At 43.7% G+C, this 23,659-nt stretch overlaps 1 protein-coding gene across 1 annotated transcript in view; it reads left to right on the forward strand.

The window, feature by feature from the left end:
- LOC136676903 (leucine-rich repeat protein SHOC-2) overlaps nucleotides 1-23,659 on the forward strand; it is a 50,083-nt gene that overhangs the window by 14,551 nt on the left and 11,873 nt on the right. Inside the window, exon 2 of the mRNA XM_066654185.1 lies at nucleotides 22,454-23,518. Within this exon, the coding sequence (XP_066510282.1) occupies nucleotides 22,822-23,518 (697 nt within the window). The 5' untranslated portion in view covers nucleotides 22,454-22,821. The remainder of the gene's footprint in view (nucleotides 1-22,453; nucleotides 23,519-23,659) is intronic.

Below are 23,659 nucleotides of genomic sequence, written 5' to 3' on the forward strand. Positions count from 1 at the left end.
AATCATGCTAAATGAGTTCTTCAGGATTTTCAGAAATTCTAATGAATAAATTGCAAACACTGTGACTTCAAATAATGAGAGTTTTATTAATAAAAAGAAGATATTTAGTTAACATAGCACAACCTTGTAATCTCACGGTGTCCGGCAGGGGGAACTGATTTTGACCTTAAGGTGAGCTAGGCACTTCTAACTTGTGACTAAGGTTACTAACTAAGGTTTAATTAAATGGTAAATTATAAAGAGGGTTTGTTTAGACATCAGCTACTGAAAAGGTGTTAAATACGCTAGCTTACTCGTTCGCCGTTTCACCGAGCCGTCGCGTCCTGTTGTTTAATCTCCGTGTCCCGGGGTGTTCTCGTCGTTCCCACGTGGTGAGAAGCAGGCCCGCTTATGGAGGATCTCTTTACAGTCGATTTGAAGACCCTCGATTCCGAGCTGAGCTGCGTCGATCGAGATTTCCCTTCTTCGGTTTTTCACAGGCGTAGCTGGTTTTCCACCGTAGTGGAAAGGCTTTTTCAGAGTATTAGCTAGTCTCGTTGTTCAGTTTTCCAGGATTGATGTCTTCAGGAATCAGCTTATAACGTTAATATATCTGTTATCGATTACTCAAACGGTTGATACCTTACTTTGGCCACAAATAAGTTTCACCCGCCTCGATCATTCGTGAGATCACACTTCGATAGGTAATAAACATAAACAAGATTAAAGGAAAAGAAAGATATTCAAATTATTCGACTTATTAGTTAAACTTCATACTCTTAGCTAATTTCGAGACGTCTCTCGTAAGCTTTTCTGAAGTCTCTGAGAGGGTTCCTTTGTTTGTTGTCGGCGTCCTCTCTTTTCCAGTTCCTTTCGTGGTCCGTTACTTCTGCAGAGTCCTCGCGACTCTTCAAACTTCGAACTCATTGTCTGTCTTACTGTTTGTCCTTTTCAAGGCTGGCGCGGTCACGCCCTAATGGGAGGCGTCCTCTTTCTGATTGGACGCGAGTCCAGACTCACGTGACTCTCGTGAGGGAGAGAGAGAGAGAGAGAGAGTAGGAGGAGGGGGTTTTGACTCTGTGATTCATACATAAGGAATATGAGTTTCTCGTATCAAAATTCTTATACCTGTTATCAACCTATAACAATGAGTACATTGGACTATTAATATCAGACATTTACATAAGGTCCCATCTTGAGTACATTGTTCACGTCCAATTCGTGATGATACGCTGAAAAATAAAACATTAATCCATTTTCTCTCATTCAGAGACAAAACTGATCTTTGTAATAGAAACAATCGGCATTATACATCATTTCATTAGAAGGTAGGCATTCATCTGAGGGTACAGAAAGTGACATTCATACGTTCGTTTATACACAAATAACTCAGAGATCGGCTATTTTCGCTATTGTCTTGCGGCGACTCCGAGCGAGGTGTAGTTCCGCCAGTGTCCATTTGGTGTCGTTGTTAATCCGTGTTTCAGCTGTTGGTTCACGGGAGTTCACTCGAGGTCACTTTGGTTTGAACATCTGTTGATCTCCGTGAAAGATAAGGATTAGACATTTAGGTGCCATTGTCATAAAAACGGGCCGTAAAAGCTCTCTTCTTTGTTTGAGGTTCCTGTCTCTTTAAGTTAGTTATCTCGACAGTTCCTGTTAGTTAAAAGAGAGAAGGGGGGTGTTGGGGCCATGTGTTACTTAAAAGGGTTCTTTTGATGTCTTTAGATTGGGTGTGTGTGTGGGGGCTGCTATGTTGCAGACGAAAAGTCTTCTGCAGACTGGAAAAGTTTTAATTCAAAACTTTTCATTTCTTGATTGTCCGATATTCATATTTGGCTCATACTCCACTACATTCCCCCCTTTCTTTTCAGTTTTATGGTTCGTCAGGGATCATGGAGCTGAAAAGAACTTTTGCTGTGGAGGAAGGTGAGGTCAGCAAGCATATTCAAACACATTTCCAGAGCTGATGTATTCCTATTAGTGTATGGGTGTATATGGAATGTGTATGTTTGCATGCTGAAGGGATCCTAATTATTTAGGGGCAGGTCTTGTTCAAACGCAACCTCGAGAGCTGATTCTTCGACATGGCCTTCGGCTTCATATCTAAAACTTGGGGGTTCACCTCTCTGGGCTCTCTTATGTCTAACGAATTTGACCATTTTATTAGACCAAGTTTCTAACCTGCTCTGGAGGGCTCGAGTGCGTTTGAAATAGAACCAAGCTATACCAAAGGTCAAAAGATATCCTAATCCTACCAGGGTAACTAGTAAGGTGTCCGGGGTGGACCATGCATAGGTGACAGGCTGAACTGGCCATAGGGGTTGAGACGATAGTTCTCTAAGAGTGTTATCTATGGGGGTTAGGTCAATGACTTGGGTTCCCTCATATTCTAGGCGAGTTAGTGTTTTAGTATCTAGCTCGATGGTGTGTTTGGAGAAGAACTCTGAGATTTCTACGTCGCTCTCATATTGGTCAGGGTTTAGGTGATACAGGGCCAGGTCTCCTACATGTAAGATTGCGTTTACGGGGACGTCTACCCAGAAGGTTTGGCTAGGAAGGAGTACCCTTTCTGAGGTGTCATGTTGATCATAGGTTAGTAGGGCCTCTCTAAAGGGGGTGTTAACCAACCAACGATTTCCAACAATTTCAGCTTGAGTACTGGTTACCAAACGTCGGGGCGTGACGACTACCGGGCATTGAGTATTACTCATCATAGGCTTAAGGCCACAGATCCCATTTGCGCTGTCACGAATGAAAGGTTTGCTAGGGCACAAGTAGTGAATGTCTTTAGTGAGTGTGCACATAAGCAAATTGGGTACCAGATATAGGTCAGGGTTATCGTCTTGGTATGCTACAAGAGATGTTGTTTTCACACGAACGTAGGCAGAATCTTGCCAGAAACCAACGTTGACAACATCTTTCAAACGGTATATGTTTTCAGGCGCCATTATGGGAAGGTTAATAATGAATGCTAATTCTCGGTCTTGAGGATTAACATAAATTGGGATGGCGCTACCTAAGGTATAGGCTAGGTGGGCCTGGAGATCAGTAACTACTTCTCGAGTTGCTGTGGATAAAATCTCCTGTACTAAGGATAGGGGCACCAGGTAAGGAGGGATTCTCCCCATGGCTAGGCTATCTACAGAGGAGCTGATTTCTTGTAGCATATCAGACAATAACATATTCACAAGCTGGATGTGGGCAAGGTCAAGTTGTACTACTGAAAGCATGGAGTTAACCGTCTGGAGCGTTTTGTTCAAAGCGACACTGTGAGCGTTGAGCACTACGACGGTGCCACGTAGGGTTTGCCCAATGGTTTGCAGGTGCTGCTGCTGTTTGTCTAATTGGGTTTTAATGTTCGGAATTTCCGCTTGCAATTCCCCTACTTGACGTTTAACAGTGGCTACATTGACGGCATTGACGGCGGACGTTCCGAGACTCAGTAGTGATCCCACAGTTGCAGCTGCCATTAACAATCCGCCTATGAAGCGTTTAGGTCGTTTATTAAAACCATTTAGTTCTGATTGCGTTACGGTAAACTTTTGTAACTGGCGGAGCATGTGAGTTACGTCGGCTTCAGCATGGCTGATAGCTTCCTCAGTCCATCTAACTCCATTCCGGCCAGTCTGCAGCGTGGTTATCGGTAGGTTTTTGCTACACGCTTCGGCGGGATTCAACCGTACAAATACTCTCTGGGTATGGAGGCGGCAATTAGTGATTAGCAGTCCCGGCTGGTCTTTCAGTATTATTCCTGAGTCAGGACCTGGTTCAATCACTTCAGGGAGCACAGCGGTTCCTAGGGAGCCGACGATCAGGAGAATGAGCAGCGGGGCCATCCTACCGGAAGAGATGCTCATGGTTAGATTTAGGGTATTTATGGCGAGTCGTTTAGACAAATTATAAAATTTTTCACGGTACCCCCCTTTTGATAAAATTTTCCTAGGGTAAGCACTCTATAATAATTGACGATGAGGGACTAGGGTCTTGCACCCTGAGTGTCCTCAGTCTGGTTAGAAGCTCGTTGCCTGTTAAAGAGTGAGAGAAAAAGGGAAAAGGGATAGGAGAACTAAGGTGTGAGTAGAAGGTTATAGTTGTTTGTTAACTAACACCCTCCCTGCCTTTGGTTCTGCCGTTTATGATCTAACACAAGCGTTAGTATCCCCTACAAGTCCCATGGGGGTTGTGTGTGGTCGGATTTGGTTGCGGTGGACCCATTTGAATTCAGTACTGCCCCGAGCTTTGTTTATTTTGATCCTGTAAACAACGGGGGACAGTTTGTCTGTTATCTTGTAGGGACCGGACCATCGGGGTAGGAATTTGCGGGCCAAATTCCCCCCTGTTTTTCGCGACCTTCCAACAGGTTGGACAAAGATGTAGTACCATACCTTGTCCCCTATTTGGAGTTCATCGTGGGATGCTTTGTGATCGTAGTACGCTTTGCGACCTTCTGCACTTCTTTCCAGTTTCTGCTGGGCAAAGGCGAAAGTAGCTTTGAGGTGTTTCTGCAGGTCCTCCATATACTGATGAGTGGTGTAGGCTACGGCTATGCTACCTTCACCTGGCTGATATAACAGATGTAGAGGCAGAGTCATTTGTCTCCCTGTCATCAACTCAAAGGGTGAGACCCCGACCGCGTCGTGTGGGGTCGCCCGTATGGCCATCAGTACGAGGGGAAGTTTGACATCCCAGTCTCGTTGGTTTGCTGCTACGTACTTTTTCAGTATGCTAACAACAGTTCGGTTGGCTCGCTCTACCTGACCTGAGCTTTGAGGATGGTAGCTAATGTGAAGGCTGGTTTTTACTCCTAAGAGTTGCCAGAGCTGCTGCATGACCTCAGCTGTGAAATGTGTCCCTCTGTCAGAGTCGACACGGCTGGGTAGGCCAAACCGTGAGAAGACATGGTTCATCAGTAAGTATGCAGTGGTTAACGCTGTGTCATTCGGTGCGGGGAGGCATTCTACCCATTTAGTGAATGCACACGTGACTGTGAGGAAGTACTTGTTACCTCTTACTGTTCGAGTGAGTGGTCCAACCCAGTCTATCTGGAGGTTTGACCAAGGGAAGGATACTCCTTTCTTTTGCAAGGGGGCTCTATGAAGAGGATTCGAGGGTTGAAATTGGCAACATACCAGACAGCCTTTAATGTAGTCAGCCACATCTTTTACCATGTGGGGCCAATATGCCACCTGCTTGAGCGCATGGTGTGTTGCTTTGACCCCTTTGTGTCCCGCAGATGGGGAGTCATGGGCGTGCATCAGCATCACCCCCCTGTGGCACTGAGGAACCACGAACGTAGGTGAAGTGTGCGAGTCAGTGGCATGAACTAGCAAGCCTTTGACGACTTGGAGGGACGCTTTGGCGCCGTATAGGTCTTTAAGGCCTGGTATGGTGTCAAGGTCTTGTGCTGCGATGGGATTAGTAGATGGGTCAGAGACATGGCTAAGCATTTTAGAAATGGATGGGTCTCGAGCTTGGAGAGTAACTAAGTCAGCGTCCGAAAAAGCAGGGTTAATAGAGACAATGGTAGTTTTGGCATTGTCGGGCGACGCCTTTGTTACAGTTCGAGACCGTGTGACAGCTAGGACTTCGATGTCGGGTGGGTTTGGAAAAAGGGAGGGATCGAATGTCCACGATGTGCCTTCGCGGGCCCCTTGCTTGGCTAAGCTATCTGCTTGATCATTGAATTCTTTGTCATCTCCCGGGACTCGGGAGTGACCCTTCACTTTCTTCCAGTAGATCTGCAGGTCATGTGTGTCTACCAAGTGTTCGCATGCCGCGAAAAGCTCTTTGTGTTTAACTGGCTTTTTGTTTGACGTGGTGTAGTTGTTGGTTTTCCACAGTCTCAAGTGGCATGTGAAGCTTAGGCGCGCGTAGTTGGAGTCTGTGCAGATCACCAACGTTTTTATGCTTTTCTGGACTGCAGACTGGATTGTGATAAGAATTCCTGCTATTTCAGCATATTGGGAGGACTGAGCACCCAATTTGAAACTTAGGGGTTCGTGAGGCCATCCGTTTATTCCGATAATACCCACCCCTGCCATCAGGGTGTGTTCTCGGCGGAACGAACAACCATCTACATACGCAGTGACAAGGTCTTTGCATGTGTTAGGATCGAAATAGTGGTGGTTAGCCACGGTGGGTAAGAGGGTTTCTGGAGTTTGTGGCACTTGGGAAGGAATGTTTCCTTCGCATCGCCTGCAGGAAGCAAGGCCTGTGCCTAGGGGGCTCTTGTAGTTTTGCGCGTAACGCACCTCTAAGTCAAAGCTTTGGAGAGCCATTAGCCATGACGCTACTCGAGCGTTAGTTACTACACCCTCTCGAATTCGTTGGCTGTTTAGGAAAGTGACTGGTTGATGATGAGTTTCAACAATCACCTTCTGACCACCTAGGTAGTTGGAGAAATGTTTGACTGCCCACACTGTTGCTAGTAGTGCTTTTTCGCAGTCACTGTATTTGTTTTCGGCAGCCAGCATAGTTTTACTAGCATAGGCTATGACACGTTTGTCTCTATCGTGTAATTGATACAGACCGGAGCTGAGACAGTGGTTCGAGAACCCTACTTCTAGGTAGAATTCTTTGCTACTGTCAGGATAGGCAAGGCATGGGGCCGTGCACAGTTTCGATTTTAGTGCCTGCATGGCGTGTTCCTGGGCTTCGCCCCAGGTGAAAAGAGTGTCCTTTTTCAGGAGGTCATAAAGTGGACGAGCTAGGTCCGCATAGTTCTCTATGAATTGTCGTGAGTAGTTGCATACTCCTAAGAAACTGCGGAGTTCCTTAAGGTTGGTGGGTGCTGCGAGGTTTGTTACCCCTTGCACTCGACTCACTTGTGGTTCAACACCATCAGTGCTTACGAGCAGACCGACGTAATTCACTTTTGTTCTGCACCACTGACATTTGGAGAGTGATATTTTCGCACCTGCTGTTGTAAGCTGGTCAAGAACATGATCAATCTCGTCAATGTGTGCCTGTAGGGAGTGGTTACGCATGAGTATGTCGTCCACATATATGAGGGTGCCTCGCTCGCGGGCATCAGGGCATGCTTTGTTTAAGAAAATATTAAACTCCGCGGGTGAGTTGGCATATCAAAAAGGGCACCTAGTGAATGTGTACTGTCGGTTTGCGAAAGTGAAAGCGAGCTTGTGTTGGTCTTCTGCTTGCACCGGGATGGTCCAGAAGCCAGAGGCTACATCGATGGTGGAAAAGTATTTAGCGTTTCGGACCGAGGGAAGCTCTTGCTCCAATTGTGTCATCGGCCATCGAGACAAGGGAACCTGTTGATTTAGTTTCCGATAGTCGATGGTTAAGCGCCATTTACCATTTGGTTTTATGACGGGCCATAATGGTGCCGAATACGTGCTGTTACAGGGTCGAATTATGCCCTTTTCCAGCAAGTCATCAATGATTTCTTGTACCGGTTCATAGGATGCCAACGGAATTTTGTATTGGCGGACAAACGTGGGTGGTGCTCCCGGACGAGTGGGAATGCGTACTGAATGAATGTCAGTGAGACCACAGTCCGTTGAATCTTTGGAAAAAGATTTTTGATATTTAAGGAGCACTTCGCAGAGTTTCTCACGTTCTTCTTTGCTTTGGAGGGCGTCGGCCTCCTTTAGAACTTGTTCGACTTGGATACGAAATTCGGAGTCAGATAGTTCTTTCGAAGTACGCGGATTTGAAGTGTTTTCTCCCGCTTCGGGAAGAAGAGATGGTTCCCGGGAGGATTCCGGGGATGAATCTATGGAAAGGACCGTGATCGTCATTTGACTGTCGTCAGCGAGATCTATCCTGCAAATGGCGTCGTTACTCATGTCCAGAGCTGAGAAGAGGGCAACAGCTCGTGTCGGATGAGTGTAGAACACCTTTGATTCTGCCTGATCAAGAAGCAGGGATTCAGGCATTGGTCCTATGATCGGAATTCGCAACTCGAAGTCATGGAATTTCGTACTGACTAACCAACCCAGAGGAGATGAGTGAGGGATCGTCAAGGGTTGAGTGGTTTCGTTCCGTACGAATAGATAGGTGGATCTTGCTCGCGTCTCCACCAAAGGTGTGGCTTCGAGGGTGAGGCCTAGTTCGAAGAACTGAGGTGACGGTTGGAAAAGTGCATGCGCGTGGCTTAAGTGTTGGCCAGGTCGCATGACTAAGCGGATGGGTACATTTGCTGCGTTCGCAGGTACCACAAGTGCACCTTGGTTAGTGACCTGACATACCTCGGGAATAGTTTGTCCTGAGCCTAGGTTGCTGAGATCAGAGGACCAGGTTTCCGTTGAAACATCAGTCAAAGACCACAGTACACTATTGAGGGTGTCTACGTGGACGTCGAGGCGCACCAAGAAGTCACTACCAATGTAAACGTCGTGCGGCAAGTTAGGGACGACTAAGAAATAATGGGTGATTACCCTTTTGTTCCACTGGACGGTTAAAGCGCAAATTCCATCAGTGGGTGACATTGCTTTTGATGCCAGGTTAAGAGGAAAGCGACAAGGACTGCTCACCAAAGGAATATTTGGTTGAGTGAGGCGCAGAGTGTTAACGAGGGTTTGGCTTATGGCGGACTGGTCGGCCCATAGAGCCAGAACTGCATTGTCTACACGATAGTCCTGCATTGTGAGACCATTCACGATGGGAAGGCCTGGAGCGTCTGTTGTGGACGGCTGTGTGAAAGTGCACAGGAATGTGTTCCGTTGTTCTAACATGGCACTAGGGGGCCAGGGAGAGACTGCTGTCTCTGGTGTGGCTGCCATGGGCTCAGTTTCCTCTTCCTCGAAGTGAGGGATCTGACTTGGTGGATCTCCTATTGATTCAGGCCGGATTTCGAGACGGCAACACTGAGCTTCCCGGTGGTGTGGGGTGCAGATGGGTAAAGGCTCACGCACTTGTGCCCAGATCTTTGACCTTTTGAAGTCAATCAGTGGTTCGAAGCGATTAAGGAGATCTTTGCCGATGAGGAAGGGAATTGTTTCGAGAGGAGACACATGGACTGGATGCACTAAGGTCATTGGTCCAATGGCTAAGTGTATTAGTGCCATAGACTGGATAGTGAGGCCTGCATGTGAATACGGCTGAATTTTAAGAGAACAGTTTTGGAGCTGTATCTCGCGATTTTCACGCCGCGCAATGGCTCGAACCTGGTGGAATAAGGCGGAAGACATGAGCGTGACATCTGATGCAGTGTCCAATAGGGCCTCATGTACTAGCCTTCTTTCCACAATGGTGGACAAGTAGAATTTGCGTGCAACCCCTTTCTCAGTTAAGTGTCCCATGAATTGTCGGACGGGTGTGTCGCCTTCAATGACTGAAGGGTCATTTGGCGTTAAACCTTCTTTACCGTCTAACTGAACAACTAAAACAGCACTGGAGGGTGGTTGCGAGTCACCCCCCTGTATCATCGGGTTTTCAGTGTTTGTTTGGGTCACGAGGAGATTGCACGGTGCGCTAGAAGACGGAGCTTCGCTTGTCACTTCTCCTACATAACTTTCTAACATTTCTGGGGTGTTAGAGGATGGCTTTGGGTTAGACCGCGAAGAGGTGATAGAAAGAACGTCAGGTTTTTTCTTTTTCTCTTTGCAAATCATTACAAGCATTCGGCGGATGTCCTCTAACTCCTTAGAGCTGAGTTCCTTGTCTTTAAGCTTGTCTTTAGCGTGATTTTCTTTATTTTGATACCAGTATTTTTCTTTCTTTTCTCTATAGGAATTAGAAAGCTGGTTCGGAGCTGTTCGCTCATATCCCTTATGGGGATGTGATGGTTTTCCACGGCCCGCACCGCGGTTTTCTACAGGGTAATAGTCACGACCATACCCAGCCCTGTCCCGAGGGTTCCAGAAATCTTTGTCGTGATTTCTGTCTGGCCTGCGAGGAGGGTAGCGCTTGTATTGGTGTGAGGGCGGATGAGGTTTCGGGCCCTCACTGGTCCACGGAGTGGAGGAAGGGTCCAGGGCGGATCTTTGTGGATCGGCCTGGGTGGCACCTTCTAACTCTAAATGTGGGGAGTTGGAGTCGACGTTGAAGACTTGGGGTGTTTCGGACCGCCTGTTGGGGATTTGTTGGGATTTTAGGAAACCTCTGAGTGCTAAATCACGCAGCTGCCTGCTAGACAGGGTGCGAGGGCAAGCTGAGACTCCCAACTGATGACTGGTGTGGGGATGGAGGTTTTGGATAAATAGTGATTTGAAATTTAACTCTTCCTCCATTCCGGAGTCATTTCTAGGTCCGAAGTACGCCTGTCTGAGTCGATTATAATATTGCTGAGGGGATTCCTGGCGTTGCTGTTTTATGTTCAAAGCAGCGGCCAGTCCGGTCTGTGACAGGTGATTGGAGAATTCTTCCTCCAATGCTTGGCACAGCACATCATATCGCGCTTTTACATAGTCGGGCTGACGTTCAATGAAGTTACTGACGTCTCGGTTGGAGGTCAGTTTAATCACATATAGTCTGTCATCTATGGTGATCCCGGGGAACCTTTGGAGGTAGAAGTCAATATCTTTTAGGTAGGAAAAGATATCATTAGAACCGTCAGGTTTGGGATCAAAGCGGGTTATATTACGCGCGATTTTATCTAGGTCCTTGTATGAGGGACCATGAGAGGGTAAAGGTTGAGGGGACCAGACACTGGGTTGCAGTGCTCTGGGTCTAGCAGGGCGTTGTAAGGGACGACTGACAGGAGACACAAGGGAAGGGGAAATACCCGTTGATACCAGAGGAGGTGCTGCAGCAGCTCTAAAGGTTACGGTCCCTGAGTCTGGTTCCTGATCCTCACTATCTTCCTGCTGGCCTTGTCTTTCTGTAGCGGCACTAGGTGGCACATCGGGTGTGACCTGGGGCAGCGTGTTCCCTTCAGCTATTTCGCTTTGAAGTCGACTTAGCTCTGCCTCTACCTTTGCCTGCTGTCGCCTTGATACCTCAAGCTCACGTTCGCTGGCTCTGAGCTGTACTACAGCGAGGAGGGCTATCTGACCTAATGCCTCAGTTAGGGGCTTGCCCTTGAGGATGTCGGTTAAGTGGTTCTCTACCCACTTAGCCACCATGTGGTCACGATGGGCCTGTGAGGTTTTCTGCACAGTTTCTGCAAGTCCAGGCATCACATCACTGGTGATGCTGGTCAGAACAGAGAATGCCTCATCCCACAAACCTTCTACATATACTTCCGAAGAAAAAGTCCCTTCTGCCATGTTAGCTGTGTTTTAACTGCGAGGTGTAACTTACTTCTATTTAGTTAGGATTAATTCCGTTAATCCCTTCTCTAACTAAATCTGAACTAAATTCACTTGTACCGAGTGCTCTAAGAGTAACTGCTAGTATGTATGGTGTTAGAGTTCACTTGTGAATCTCTAAGGGAAGTCTGTTAGTAGGAGAGGGTGGAGTGAAAGTTGCTATGCGCGAGTGAATAAAAGAAGAGAGAAAGAGAAAAGAAATTTTTCAATAATTAAAATTATTAAAAATTTTGAATTAAAGAATTGTCGAAAAATTTGGATGAAGGAATTTTAATATTAAGTGAGTTTTATTATTAGATATAATTTCCAATTAAGGAATTATGAAAGTAAAAGAATTTTCCGAATTAAAGAATTATTAAGAATAGCGAGATTAAAAGACTCTCTCTTTTAACTGCGTTTGTGATCTGGTATCAAGTTAAAGTGTCAATCTCTAATTACTGCACACTGTCTGCTGTAGTTGTATCAACTTATTATGCTTCCAAGCCTTTACTTGTAATTATTCAGATGTGCAGAGTTTAGAGACAGCCACTAGAGCTGTGATACCAGGTCTTATCAGTGTGAACTGGTCGACAATTTCAATTGCGATAGCAAGTTTTCTCCACCAGAGGGTACTGAAGGTAAGTCTGAATGGCAACAGCGAGCTTCAGTATTTAAGTTGAACTTAAATTGTAATACCAGACTAGGACACCAGAGGGCGACAAGCAAGTTACAATGCAATAGCAGCAATGGACACCAGTCGGCGCTGGTGAGAGTCCCAATAGACACGGTACCAGCAGATACACTAACACAAATGGGAATTTCCACTGTAGCGGGAAGTTTCAACACTAGAGGGTGTTATCAGATTAAAATCTAAAATGGAATAAAGATTTTAAACGCTCAGATACTCTATCAAAAAAATAAAAATTAAAATTTTAAAAGGGGAACAGAGATTTTACACTAAGGTATTTTAAAAGAATTTCATCTGTAATGACAACTTTTAAACACCAGAGGGCTGCTAAACACTTATGTTGTCTCGGCGGACAACCTCCCAACCACTAGAGGGTGTACGGGAATCAAACGTCAAGGGTAGCACCACTTGACCACAAGGAGGAGCAAGGGAGGACACGCTTCAATAGACGCTAGTTATGAAGTATTTTTCCCTGCAATTACGCACTTATACCACAAGAGGGAATTTGTCTTCCTCTGTTTTGGGGGCGTTTTGAATTTCCCTCCTTAGTTTCAGCTCCGCCCCTTCAAAGGGGTTCGTTCCTTTCTGAATATGATTTCAGTTTAACAGGAACAGCTGACGAGAGCAGACTGCTCTTCATACAAGCCGTATTTTCGGCTGTTTAATAACCTCCCAATCGCCTAGCGCGCGATCTCGTTATTAACGCTGGTAGCGACCCAGTTTAAAACGAACGGGGGTATTCGGTTCGGTGGTCTCTCTTCGCCGGGATTTCGCGGCGGGAGGTCGAATCCGACGGCAAAGTCTCACAGCGGAATTTCGCGCAGTTCAGACGTGCCCAGGCCTCAATTTAATGCATGCAAAATGGCGCAGAGCCGCGCTCTTTCAAAAACAACCAAGCTTATTTTCTAACCGGTATATATCACAGAACAGTTTTTCAGCAGTAACAAACACAACACGAAATTACCCACATCAAGCTTTGAATCTCAATCGTTATTCATCAACACACACAGTGGAAAGTATTTCATAAACCCAAGCTGATATTCAGTGTTTTGCAGTTTGCTCATTAAAAAGCCTTTTTCCTGCCTCGCGTGGGCGCCAATAAAATATATATATTTTATATGTAGTGGATGTTGGTCATACACCCCGACACATATACATATAATTTTATAATTTGTTTTATAGCCTTGACCTTATTCAAACTCCTCCAACCTCTGATATTTGACTTAATGATATTAATTAAGATTTATAATTGGTTTAAGCAATTAGAACATTAATAATTAGTTTGAGAATGAATAATAATCATGCTAAATGAGTTCTTCAGGATTTTCAGAAATTCTAATGAATAAATTGCAAACACTGTGACTTCAAATAATGAGAGTTTTATTAATAAAAAGAAGATATTTAGTTAACATAGCACAACCTTGTAATCTCACGGTGTCCGGCAGGGGGAACTGATTTTGACCTTAAGGTGAGCTAGGCACTTCTAACTTGTGACTAAGGTTACTAACTAAGGTTTAATTAAATGGTAAATTATAAAGAGGGTTTGTTTAGACATCAGCTACTGAAAAGGTGTTAAATACGCTAGCTTACTCGTTCGCCGTTTCACCGAGCCGTCGCGTCCTGTTGTTTAATCTCCGTGTCCCGGGGTGTTCTCGTCGTTCCCACGTGGTGAGAAGCAGGCCCGCTTATGGAGGATCTCTTTACAGTCGATTTGAAGACCCTCGATTCCGAGCTGAGCTGCGTCGATCGAGATTTCCCTTCTTCGGTTTTTCACAGGCGTAGCTGGTTTTCCACCGTAGTGGAAAGGCTTTTTCAGAGTATTAGCTAGTCTCGTTGTTCAGTTTTCCAGGATTGATGTCTTCAGGAATCAGCTTATAACGTTAATATATCTGTTATCGATTACTCAAACGGTTGATACCTTACTTTGGCCACAAATAAGTTTCACCCGCCTCGATCATTCGTGAGATCACACTTCGATAGGTAATAAACATAAACAAGATTAAAGGAAAAGAAAGATATTCAAATTATTCGACTTATTAGTTAAACTTCATACTCTTAGCTAATTTCGAGACGTCTCTCGTAAGCTTTTCTGAAGTCTCTGAGAGGGTTCCTTTGTTTGTTGTCGGCGTCCTCTCTTTTCCAGTTCCTTTCGTGGTCCGTTACTTCTGCAGAGTCCTCGCGACTCTTCAAACTTCGAACTCATTGTCTGTCTTACTGTTTGTCCTTTTCAAGGCTGGCGCGGTCACGCCCTAATGGGAGGCGTCCTCTTTCTGATTGGACGCGAGTCCAGACTCACGTGACTCTCGTGAGGGAGAGAGAGAGAGAGAGAGAGTAGGAGGAGGGGGTTTTGACTCTGTGATTCATACATAAGGAATATGAGTTTCTCGTATCAAAATTCTTATACCTGTTATCAACCTATAACAATGAGTACATTGGACTATTAATATCAGACATTTACATAAGGTCCCATCTTGAGTACATTGTTCACGTCCAATTCGTGATGATACGCTGAAAAATAAAACATTAATCCATTTTCTCTCATTCAGAGACAAAACTGATCTTTGTAATAGAAACAATCGGCATTATACATCATTTCATTAGAAGGTAGGCATTCATCTGAGGGTACAGAAAGTGACATTCATACGTTCGTTTATACACAAATAACTCAGAGATCGGCTATTTTCGCTATTGTCTTGCGGCGACTCCGAGCGAGGTGTAGTTCCGCCAGTGTCCATTTGGTGTCGTTGTTAATCCGTGTTTCAGCTGTTGGTTCACGGGAGTTCACTCGAGGTCACTTTGGTTTGAACATCTGTTGATCTCCGTGAAAGATAAGGATTAGACATTTAGGTGCCATTGTCATAAAAACGGGCCGTAAAAGCTCTCTTCTTTGTTTGAGGTTCCTGTCTCTTTAAGTTAGTTATCTCGACAGTTCCTGTTAGTTAAAAGAGAGAAGGGGGGTGTTGGGGCCATGTGTTACTTAAAAGGGTTCTTTTGATGTCTTTAGATTGGGTGTGTGTGTGGGGGCTGCTATGTTGCAGACGAAAAGTCTTCTGCAGACTGGAAAAGTTTTAATTCAAAACTTTTCATTTCTTGATTGTCCGATATTCATATTTGGCTCATACTCCACTACAGTAGCAATTGTACCTATGTGTATAATAACTTAGACCCAACTAATCGATTATTAAATTAGTTGCCAACTATTTTAACAATCGATTTTAATCGATTTAATCGATTAGTTGTTGCAGCCCTAATTCAAAAATTTGGGGGAGATTCACAAGGAGTGGATTGCTGCTGGAGTTGGTACTTCAAGGGCACCGACACACAGACGTGTTAAGGACATGGGCTACAACTGTTGCATTAAGGACATGGGCTACAACTGTTGCATTCCACCACTCATGACACAGAGACAAAGCCAGAACTGTCTTACCTGAGCCAAGGAGAAAAAGAACCGGGCTGTTGCTCAGTGTTCCAAAGTCTTGTTTTCAGATCAAAGTAAATTTTTGAAGAGGCACACAATCCAAGCTACTTGAGGTCTAGTGTGAAGTTCCCACAATTAATGATGGTTTGGGGAGCCATGTCATCTTCTGGTGTTGGTCCACTGTGTCACATCAAGTCCAAAGTCAGCACAGCCATCTACCAGGAAATTTTAGAGCACTTCATGCTTCCCTTCACTGACGAGATTTATGGAGATGTGGATTTTATTTTCCAGCAGGACATGGCACCGGTCCACACTGCCAAAACACCAATACCTGGTTTAATAACCACAGTATCACTGTGCTTGGTTGGTCAGCAAATTCACCTGACCTAAACGCCATAGAGAATATATGGGGTACTGTCAAGAGGAAGATGAGAGACACCAGACCTAACAATGCAGACGAGCTGAAGGCAGCTACTGGGCTTCTATATCACCTCAGCAGTGCCACAGGCTGATCACCTCCATGTCACGTCACATTGATGCAGTAATTCATGCAAAAGGTTCCCAGACTAAGTCATGAGTGCATATACTGTACATACATTTCTGTATTTAAAAGAAAAAGTATCGACCTTCTATTCTAATTTTCTGAGATAATGACTTTTGGGTTTTTATTGGCTGTAAGACAATCATCAACATTAAAAGAAATAACCGCTTGAAATAGATCACTCTGTAATTAGTCTATAAAATGAGTTTCACATTTTGAATTTAATTACTGAAATAATTAAAATTGTTGATTATATTCAAATTTATAGAGGTGTGTGTGTGTGTAGACATTAGTGATGCACAATAAATAGGCATCCCATATATTTGCAGTTTGGCATCAGGGGCTGGAAATTAAGGGCAGCTGTGAAGGACTTATCAGGAACAGCTGAAAGGTGTAGTCAGTGGCTGTGGATAAGGAGAGCACAGATTACTTGGGGAAATGCACTGTAGAGGTGCTATTGGGATTGTTGGTGATGTAGCATGTAAAGTTCACATGGAATTGGTGGCAGTGGGCATGCATTAATGGGGCTAGATACAGCCTTAGTCACCAGGGAGGCCAGTGTGGATTTACGGTTGTTGATGGTAAAGGGTAAGGTAGGACTGTAAAGCTGGCTTGGAGGGGGGTGGGTCTGGGATGCCAGACTCCACTGTTGAGCCATCTGGAGTTGTTTGGGTTTAATTCAGCAAAACGCCAACGAGAGGAGGTGCCTGCCTGATGACCCCTGTGAAGAGCTAATGATACAGTGGCTGGGTTGGATACTCGTGCGCTGGGCTCAATGAGTGACCGTAGTTGTTAGGGATAGCTGGTTGCTGATTGGATCATAAATGCCCACAGCAACCTTAGTGTTGAGGTGTTGGATTCAACAGGAATTTCGGTGGCTGCAGGCAGGAAGAGAGTGTGGTGGGCCCTGTGTGAAGCTCTAATGGATTGGCATAGGATATTTTACATATTATCTTGTGTATGATCATAATTGCAGATATGTGGATTTTTTTTATTTATTTATTTTTTTTTGTTATTGGTTTTGGTCCAATATTGGAATTTAAGTTGGTATTACAACTGATTAAATTGGTGCCGTTTTGTGTTTTTTATGCAGACACCTGTAAATACACAACTAATGATTGTCATGTGTATGGATTTTATGAAGTGCCGTTTATGACAAAAGTTGTGCAAAGACGCGAGAGATTGAAACTGTGCGAGAGCGAATGAGCTAAAGTGCTCGATAGACCAAGTGGAATGCCATTTGGATGTATTTCATTTGGAAGCCACTGGGCTTCACTGTTGAATAAACAGCATAGATGAATCTGCTATGGAAAGCCGTTTTAACATTAAATCGTGTGACTGGATTTACATTACAGATATCTGCAATTTATTTATAACTAGGCACAGTTCTAACGTAAGAAATCTCTAATTATATTTTGACTAGGCGAAATAACAATTTGAGATATTTCATTATGATTTAATTAGTGTAAATGATGTCAAATTGACTAAATTGTAGATAGCTGAAAATAAATTCTAGATATCTTGAATGAAAGTAATGACTAGTGAAAACGAAGTTAGAGATATCCTAAACTGTATTTTTAACTAGTCATAATACATCAAATAAATTAGATATCTTGAACTAATTTGCCTTTTGTTTTTCTGATATATTAAATGATAATTATGAATAGTCACAATGTAGCTGATGTACATAGCATATTTTCTCAACATGTAAAAGTTGCCAGGACTGCATTTTATAGGTGACTTTTCAGTAAAGTCTTGGGTTTGCCCAAAAATAACCACTTTTGGGTTTTTTTTTTTCTTCCAGTCTATATCACTACATTGTATTTTCCCCAGTAAATGAATAAAACATATGAACAATTCTCATTGATGGAGCATCGGTTGTTGTTATTATGATTAGTTTTGATGTATTTGGGGAAGGGTAGGAAGGAAAACGCAACCTCCATCTAAAATTTTTAAGTGACTTTACAGAAAAGTAAGCCCAAAATTGGTCAAAACACACCTGGCAACCATGGCAGCATACAGGACTAATGCAGACAACGACTAAAATTTAGATATCTGAAAATGTATTTTTGACTAGTTGAATTTGAGATATCTTCAATAGTAATTCAGGGTTTATAACTCATCAGAATTGATGAATTTGCTGACGTCATTAGAAGACATTTTGACAAAATAATACTGTAGATGTCTTTTATTACTCTTTTTACAAGTCAGATTGTAAATGCAGATATATTAAATTGTCATTCGAACTAGTCAAAATAGAATTGTTGCTAGTCAAATCTCTTTTGTAGATATCCAGTTTTGAATTAAAGATTGTCAGATGAAAGCTATACGGTGTTAAAACGGTCATGCGAGCACTTTGGCTCACAAGCTCTTGTGCAGATTCCACTTAGTCTCGCTAGCACTTTGGCTCGATCCCTGTCATGAGCATTCCACTGGGTCTCACAAGCACTTTCACTTGCTCTTGCGCACATTCGGGTAGAGAGAAACAAGTAAGTTTAGCGTTGAGTTTGGGAGGAAGAACCCGGTGCTGCACTAATTAGGACCCCTCTAGAAACCATTCATGCGGAACTAGCAGCAAATCTTTGATAAAAATATAAATGTAAAAGATAATATTAGATAAAATTAAAAAATAAGTAAAAACGTAAAAGATAACATTAGATAGTACAGAAATGTAAAAATAATGAAGAAAAGGCATGTCCTATGACAACCCATAATAAAAAATATTTTTATTTGCTTTAATAAATTCGTTCATTATCTGTAACCGCTTGTCCAGTTCAGGGGCGCGGTGGGTCCAGAGCCTACCTGGAATCATTGGGTACAAGGCGGGAATACACCCTGGAGGGTGCGCCAGTCCTTCACAGGGCAACACATTCACACACACGGACGCTTTTGAGTCGGCAATCCACCTACCAACGTGTGTTTTTGGACTGTGGGAGGAAACCCACACGGACACGGGGAGAACACACCAACTCCTCACAGACAGTCACCCGGAGCGGGAATTGAACCCACAACCTCCAGGTCCCTGGAGCTGTGTGACTGCGACACTACCTGCTGCGCCACCGTGCCTAGTTGCTTTAATCCAAAGTGAATTTGCTTTAATTACAAAAATATACAATTATTCTGTAGTGGAAGTAGTATGCACACATTGCTGTGGCATTTGCACTACATAGCGGAGTCAATGATAATTCATTATTATTTAATTAATAATTAATTATTTAATTCATTTTGCTAAGCTCCATGTTTGGGAGCCATTAACTAATATGTAGTGTCCTTACCTGTCTTAATTTTAACTTAGACAAATAGGTCATCTTCACATATTATACAGCAAAAGTAGCTAGAATTAACTATTATTAATGAATTATGCTCATTGACCCGCCGTGGGTTCTTGACTCTGAAATGGAATCTGAACTAGAAGTTAAAATTCCATACAAGAAAGGTGCACACACAAACAAATAACCAAGGATTGGTTTTATCACACAACTGGTTTATTAATAATAATATCAAATAATGAATATTGATTAGACATTCATATAATAAAATGGATTATGGATATATGAGGGAACAGGGAGATTAATATGTGAGGGAATTTCTCTATGATAATTATTGCTCTAAAGTTCTAAGAAAGGCTATTGTTTATCCCAGCAAACTTTCAGTACCAACCCATGAGCCATGAGAGACATGAAACCATGTGACCTTACGTATCCGGAGATGAACGGGGAGCATGACGCTGACGGTGCCTTCCGGCACGACTTCCTGGAGAATTGCAGACGCGGGCCTTGTAGGTTGCAACCACGGGCGTTCATTTTCTCCCGAGGCTTTCAGACGCAGCCGTCGGAGCTGGTGGTGTTCTGAAGGTCTCTGTGGGGATTCTTCGTCGTCGCTGATCTGCTGCCTTGTGAGAGAGAGAGAGAGGCACGTCCATGCAGGTCTCTCCTGTGCAGGTTTCCACATCTCAGAAGGTCATTCTGAGGGTGCGTGCAGCAGTCCTCTTCGTGGCGTTGTCGTCGTTTGGAGGGTCAGAGGTCTAAGGTTGCCTTCATGCTCTGGGTGTGGCGTTGAAATTTTGCTAGCGTTAAACTATAGCTCTTCTTAATCTGTAGTTTCTATCTGGACCACGCTTTAAAGGTCCAAGACTGTTTAAGAAAGCCATGAATCTGACGCCTGCAGAGTCATTTCCAAAACTCAGGTCATTTTACTCTTTTAGCCTTGACCCTGGGGGTCCTTAAGTCATAAAAAAGGGTCTTTGGAGGGGGTTTTACGGGCCTGCTCTGGAGGTTTATCTCACCTTACGATCTTGGTTAGAGATGTCTCTGAAAACTAGCAAAAGCTTGGGTATTTAAAATCACATCTTCAGAAAGTCAAAATTTCTTATTAGAAATTAATACACATTCATCATATCCACTACAATTCTTTATTAATATTGGTATCTGCTACTCCAAGGTGCTAATTATTGGTATCATCCCAGAAAATTAAAAATTGGTGTGTCCCTAAAAAAAAAAAAAAAAATTACTTATGGTGCTTTCCACTGCATGCGTCCGGCTCGACATGAGTCGAGTCGGCACACTTAAAGCTTGGCCACTGGCAGGGCATCGCACTGACATCGCAAAACCCCGTCTCTAACAGGAATCTCTGGCTTTGAAAACCACAACAAAGGCAGCGGTAGTTAGGCGTTGTTTACTCATTGTGGATTCAAGTTAGGGCTATGCCATACTTTATTGTGTGCAATAATATCACAAAATAAAACATTTTTAAAAACGGCATACATTCATTACATGAGTCATTTAGGCACAGCAATGGGTATGGTGCAAATCACAAAAGAAGAGTGTCGTTTAGAGAGACAGCATTTTTTCATATCGTCATGAATATAGTTATCATCAAAATACCCTGAAATATTGTGATATTATTTTAGGGCCATATTGCCCACCCCTAATTTGCATGATGTTTTAGTTTTTGGACTAAACACGGCTCCGTGCCCCAGTTCTCATAGATCAGGTTAACTTGTTGCACGTTCAGCTTTCACGGAAAATTTTCGTCTGCCATTGGCCCAAGAAGCATTTAAACCTCTTCAGAATACCACAAGGTAAAGTTACAAGCTGCCGTTGTGAGTCCGATTTAAAAAAAAACGTGAAAGCTGCTAAAAAGCGCCATTAGTGGGAAGATGCAAAGTAACATTAGGGTGACTGGATGAGTTGTTGGTGGGATCAACAGGGGGCGCTGTCCATGTGGTCTGTATGGATCCTAATGCACGAGTGTAGTGACAGTAGTGCTAGGATGAAATTTAAACCAAAATCCTGACTCTGAGACTGTACAAGATCCATGGGCATTTCTTCAGAAAGAATTGGAGTGTTACCCCAATGTCCTGGCATAATCTGCCACCATAGCCTCTGCCTCACCAAAGCACGTGAGCATACTGGTGTGGATTGGCTGCTGTTGCATTATTTATTGGTGTATTTGTGGTACATATATTTGGTTGTTAAGGCGACTCCTTAAAGTCCCATAAATTGTAAAGCACTTTGGGTTTCTAGAACAGCACTATAAAAGTGCAACTATCATAACTAGAAGGCTTTTAAAAACAAAATTCTTGTCAGCTAAAATGATTGTGACATATGAGAAAACTCTCTCATGCTTGCACACCCAGAATTGAAACTGCTTTATATCAGCACACTTACGGACATACATAGTTATGAGCACATGCTCATAAATTCATAGCTATACAAACACGGCCAAAGTGACACCCTGTTATATACACAGACACATAGGCACCACACCATCTCTCTCTCTCTCTCTCTCTCTCTCTCTCTCTCTCTCTCTCTCTCTCACACACACACACATTGACTCACAAACGTAGACACACATTGGACTTTTCCAAATGAAAGTCTCTAAGCATTATGTGTGTCATAATTTGCTTTTGTTGTACTGATGTGGTTTCAGAGATCTCTAGAAACCAGGTAAATAATGACCTTGGTGTATTTTTAACTGGGGCAAACAAGACAAAATGCTCTATTTATTTGCTGTTGGCTGAATAGTGCCTCTCCAAAACTTTGAAATAATTTAAAGACTACTCTATGTGCTGAGGTTTGCCAGTCATTTTTAGTTCACAGCTGAGCAGTTAAGAGGAAATTGACATAATCCAACAACACAAGCCCTTGCCTTGTTATCATGTAAATAGAAATAGTGACTAAAGTTTAGATTTATATAAATATTTTTTTGTTGTCATGCATTTATGAAAGTTATTTAAGGATAGGTTTATTATCACTTTCTGGAATTTTTCCAGATGTCTTCTGTAATGGCCTTTTGCTCTACTACCACTGTTTGTTAATGTGTGCTGTAGCGCTCTGATCAATCACAATTCTAAATGTGTATGTTTGCCAGAACATGGAGCTTAACAGAAGCAAGTAGTGAACTGTGTCACTTCTGGGATCAGCAGTATTAAAAATGTGTTTCTTATTGAATCCAACTTTGGTATTATTTCTCACATTTGGCTTCTCCAGGGCACTAGTCTTTGTCCTAAAACATTGCTTTAGTAACCATTTAACCATTTAATATTCATTTTGAATAAATAGACAACATCTAATTATTGTCATCTGCAATGGTGCTGCTGTTTATTAATTACAGTTTTCTTTTATCTACAGCCAAACCTAAAAGATGCAACCTCTGGCGACCTCTCTGTCTGACCCTGTTCGGACCCAGCCACGGATGCACTGCAGTTCAGCCAAGCATGATGCTGCTGGGCTCCTTTTTTGAATTGTGGCTCAGTCAAGCTCCTCTCTTAAACTTCATGTAGTTTTAACAGCAACAGTACCCCTGGGCGCTCTCAGAGAACAAACGGACACACGGACATATACACAGTGTAAGATATGTATGGAAGCATTGGAGAATAGCAGCCTGTCTGCCAATTTTTGATCTTTACTTTTAAAGCAATTGAGAGAGGGACTGGGAGAGAAAGAGAGGGCAGAGAGGCTTAGGGTCCCATGCTTCGTCAGGCCAAAGTGCTTTCACCATGAGCAGTGCTTTAGGCAAAGACAAAGACTGCAAGGAGAAGGAGGCCAAAGCTCCATCTGGTAAGGAGCGGGAGAAAGAGCCGAAGGTGCCCGGGAGTCTGGGCAAAGAGGGCAAGGAGTCCAAAACCAAAGGGAAAGATGCCAAAGACGGGAAAAAAGATGCGAGTGGAGCTCCACCCGCCGTGGCCTTCTCTGTGGATAACACGATAAAAAGGCCCAACCCGGCTCAGGGCATCCGCAAGAAATCCAGCAACGCTGAAGTTATCAAGGAGCTTGGAAAGTGCCGGGATGAGAACTCAACGCGCCTGGATCTGTCCAAGCGATCTATCCACCTGCTGCCGTCCTCCATCAAGGAGCTGACACAGCTGACTGAGCTCTACCTTTACAGCAACAAGCTGCAGAGCCTGCCAGCTGAGGTGGGCTGCCTCTCAGGTCTGGTGACACTAGCTTTGAGCGAGAACTCACTTACCAGCCTGCCTGACTCGCTCGACAACCTGAAGAAGCTACGCATGCTGGATCTGCGGCACAACAAGTTGCGGGAGATACCAGCCGTGGTGTACCGTGTCACATCGCTCACCACCCTCTACCTGCGCTTTAACCGCATCACCGCGGTCGAGAAGGATATCCGCAACCTGGCCAAGCTCACCATGCTTAGCATTCGTGAGAACAAGATCAAGCAGCTGCCTGCTGAGATCGGTAATTATAATTGTTCCAGAAGGTCGATTGATGACCCCTTTCAATGTACCTGTTTATTTATTTATTTATTTATTTATTTATTTATTTATTTAACTAAAATCATATTTCCATGTGTGGTATAGCTTACAGGCATAGCTTTTA

This window comes from Hoplias malabaricus, chromosome X2, assembly GCF_029633855.1.
Source record: "Hoplias malabaricus isolate fHopMal1 chromosome X2, fHopMal1.hap1, whole genome shotgun sequence".
In the NCBI taxonomy this organism is placed as follows: domain Eukaryota; kingdom Metazoa; phylum Chordata; class Actinopteri; order Characiformes; family Erythrinidae; genus Hoplias; species Hoplias malabaricus.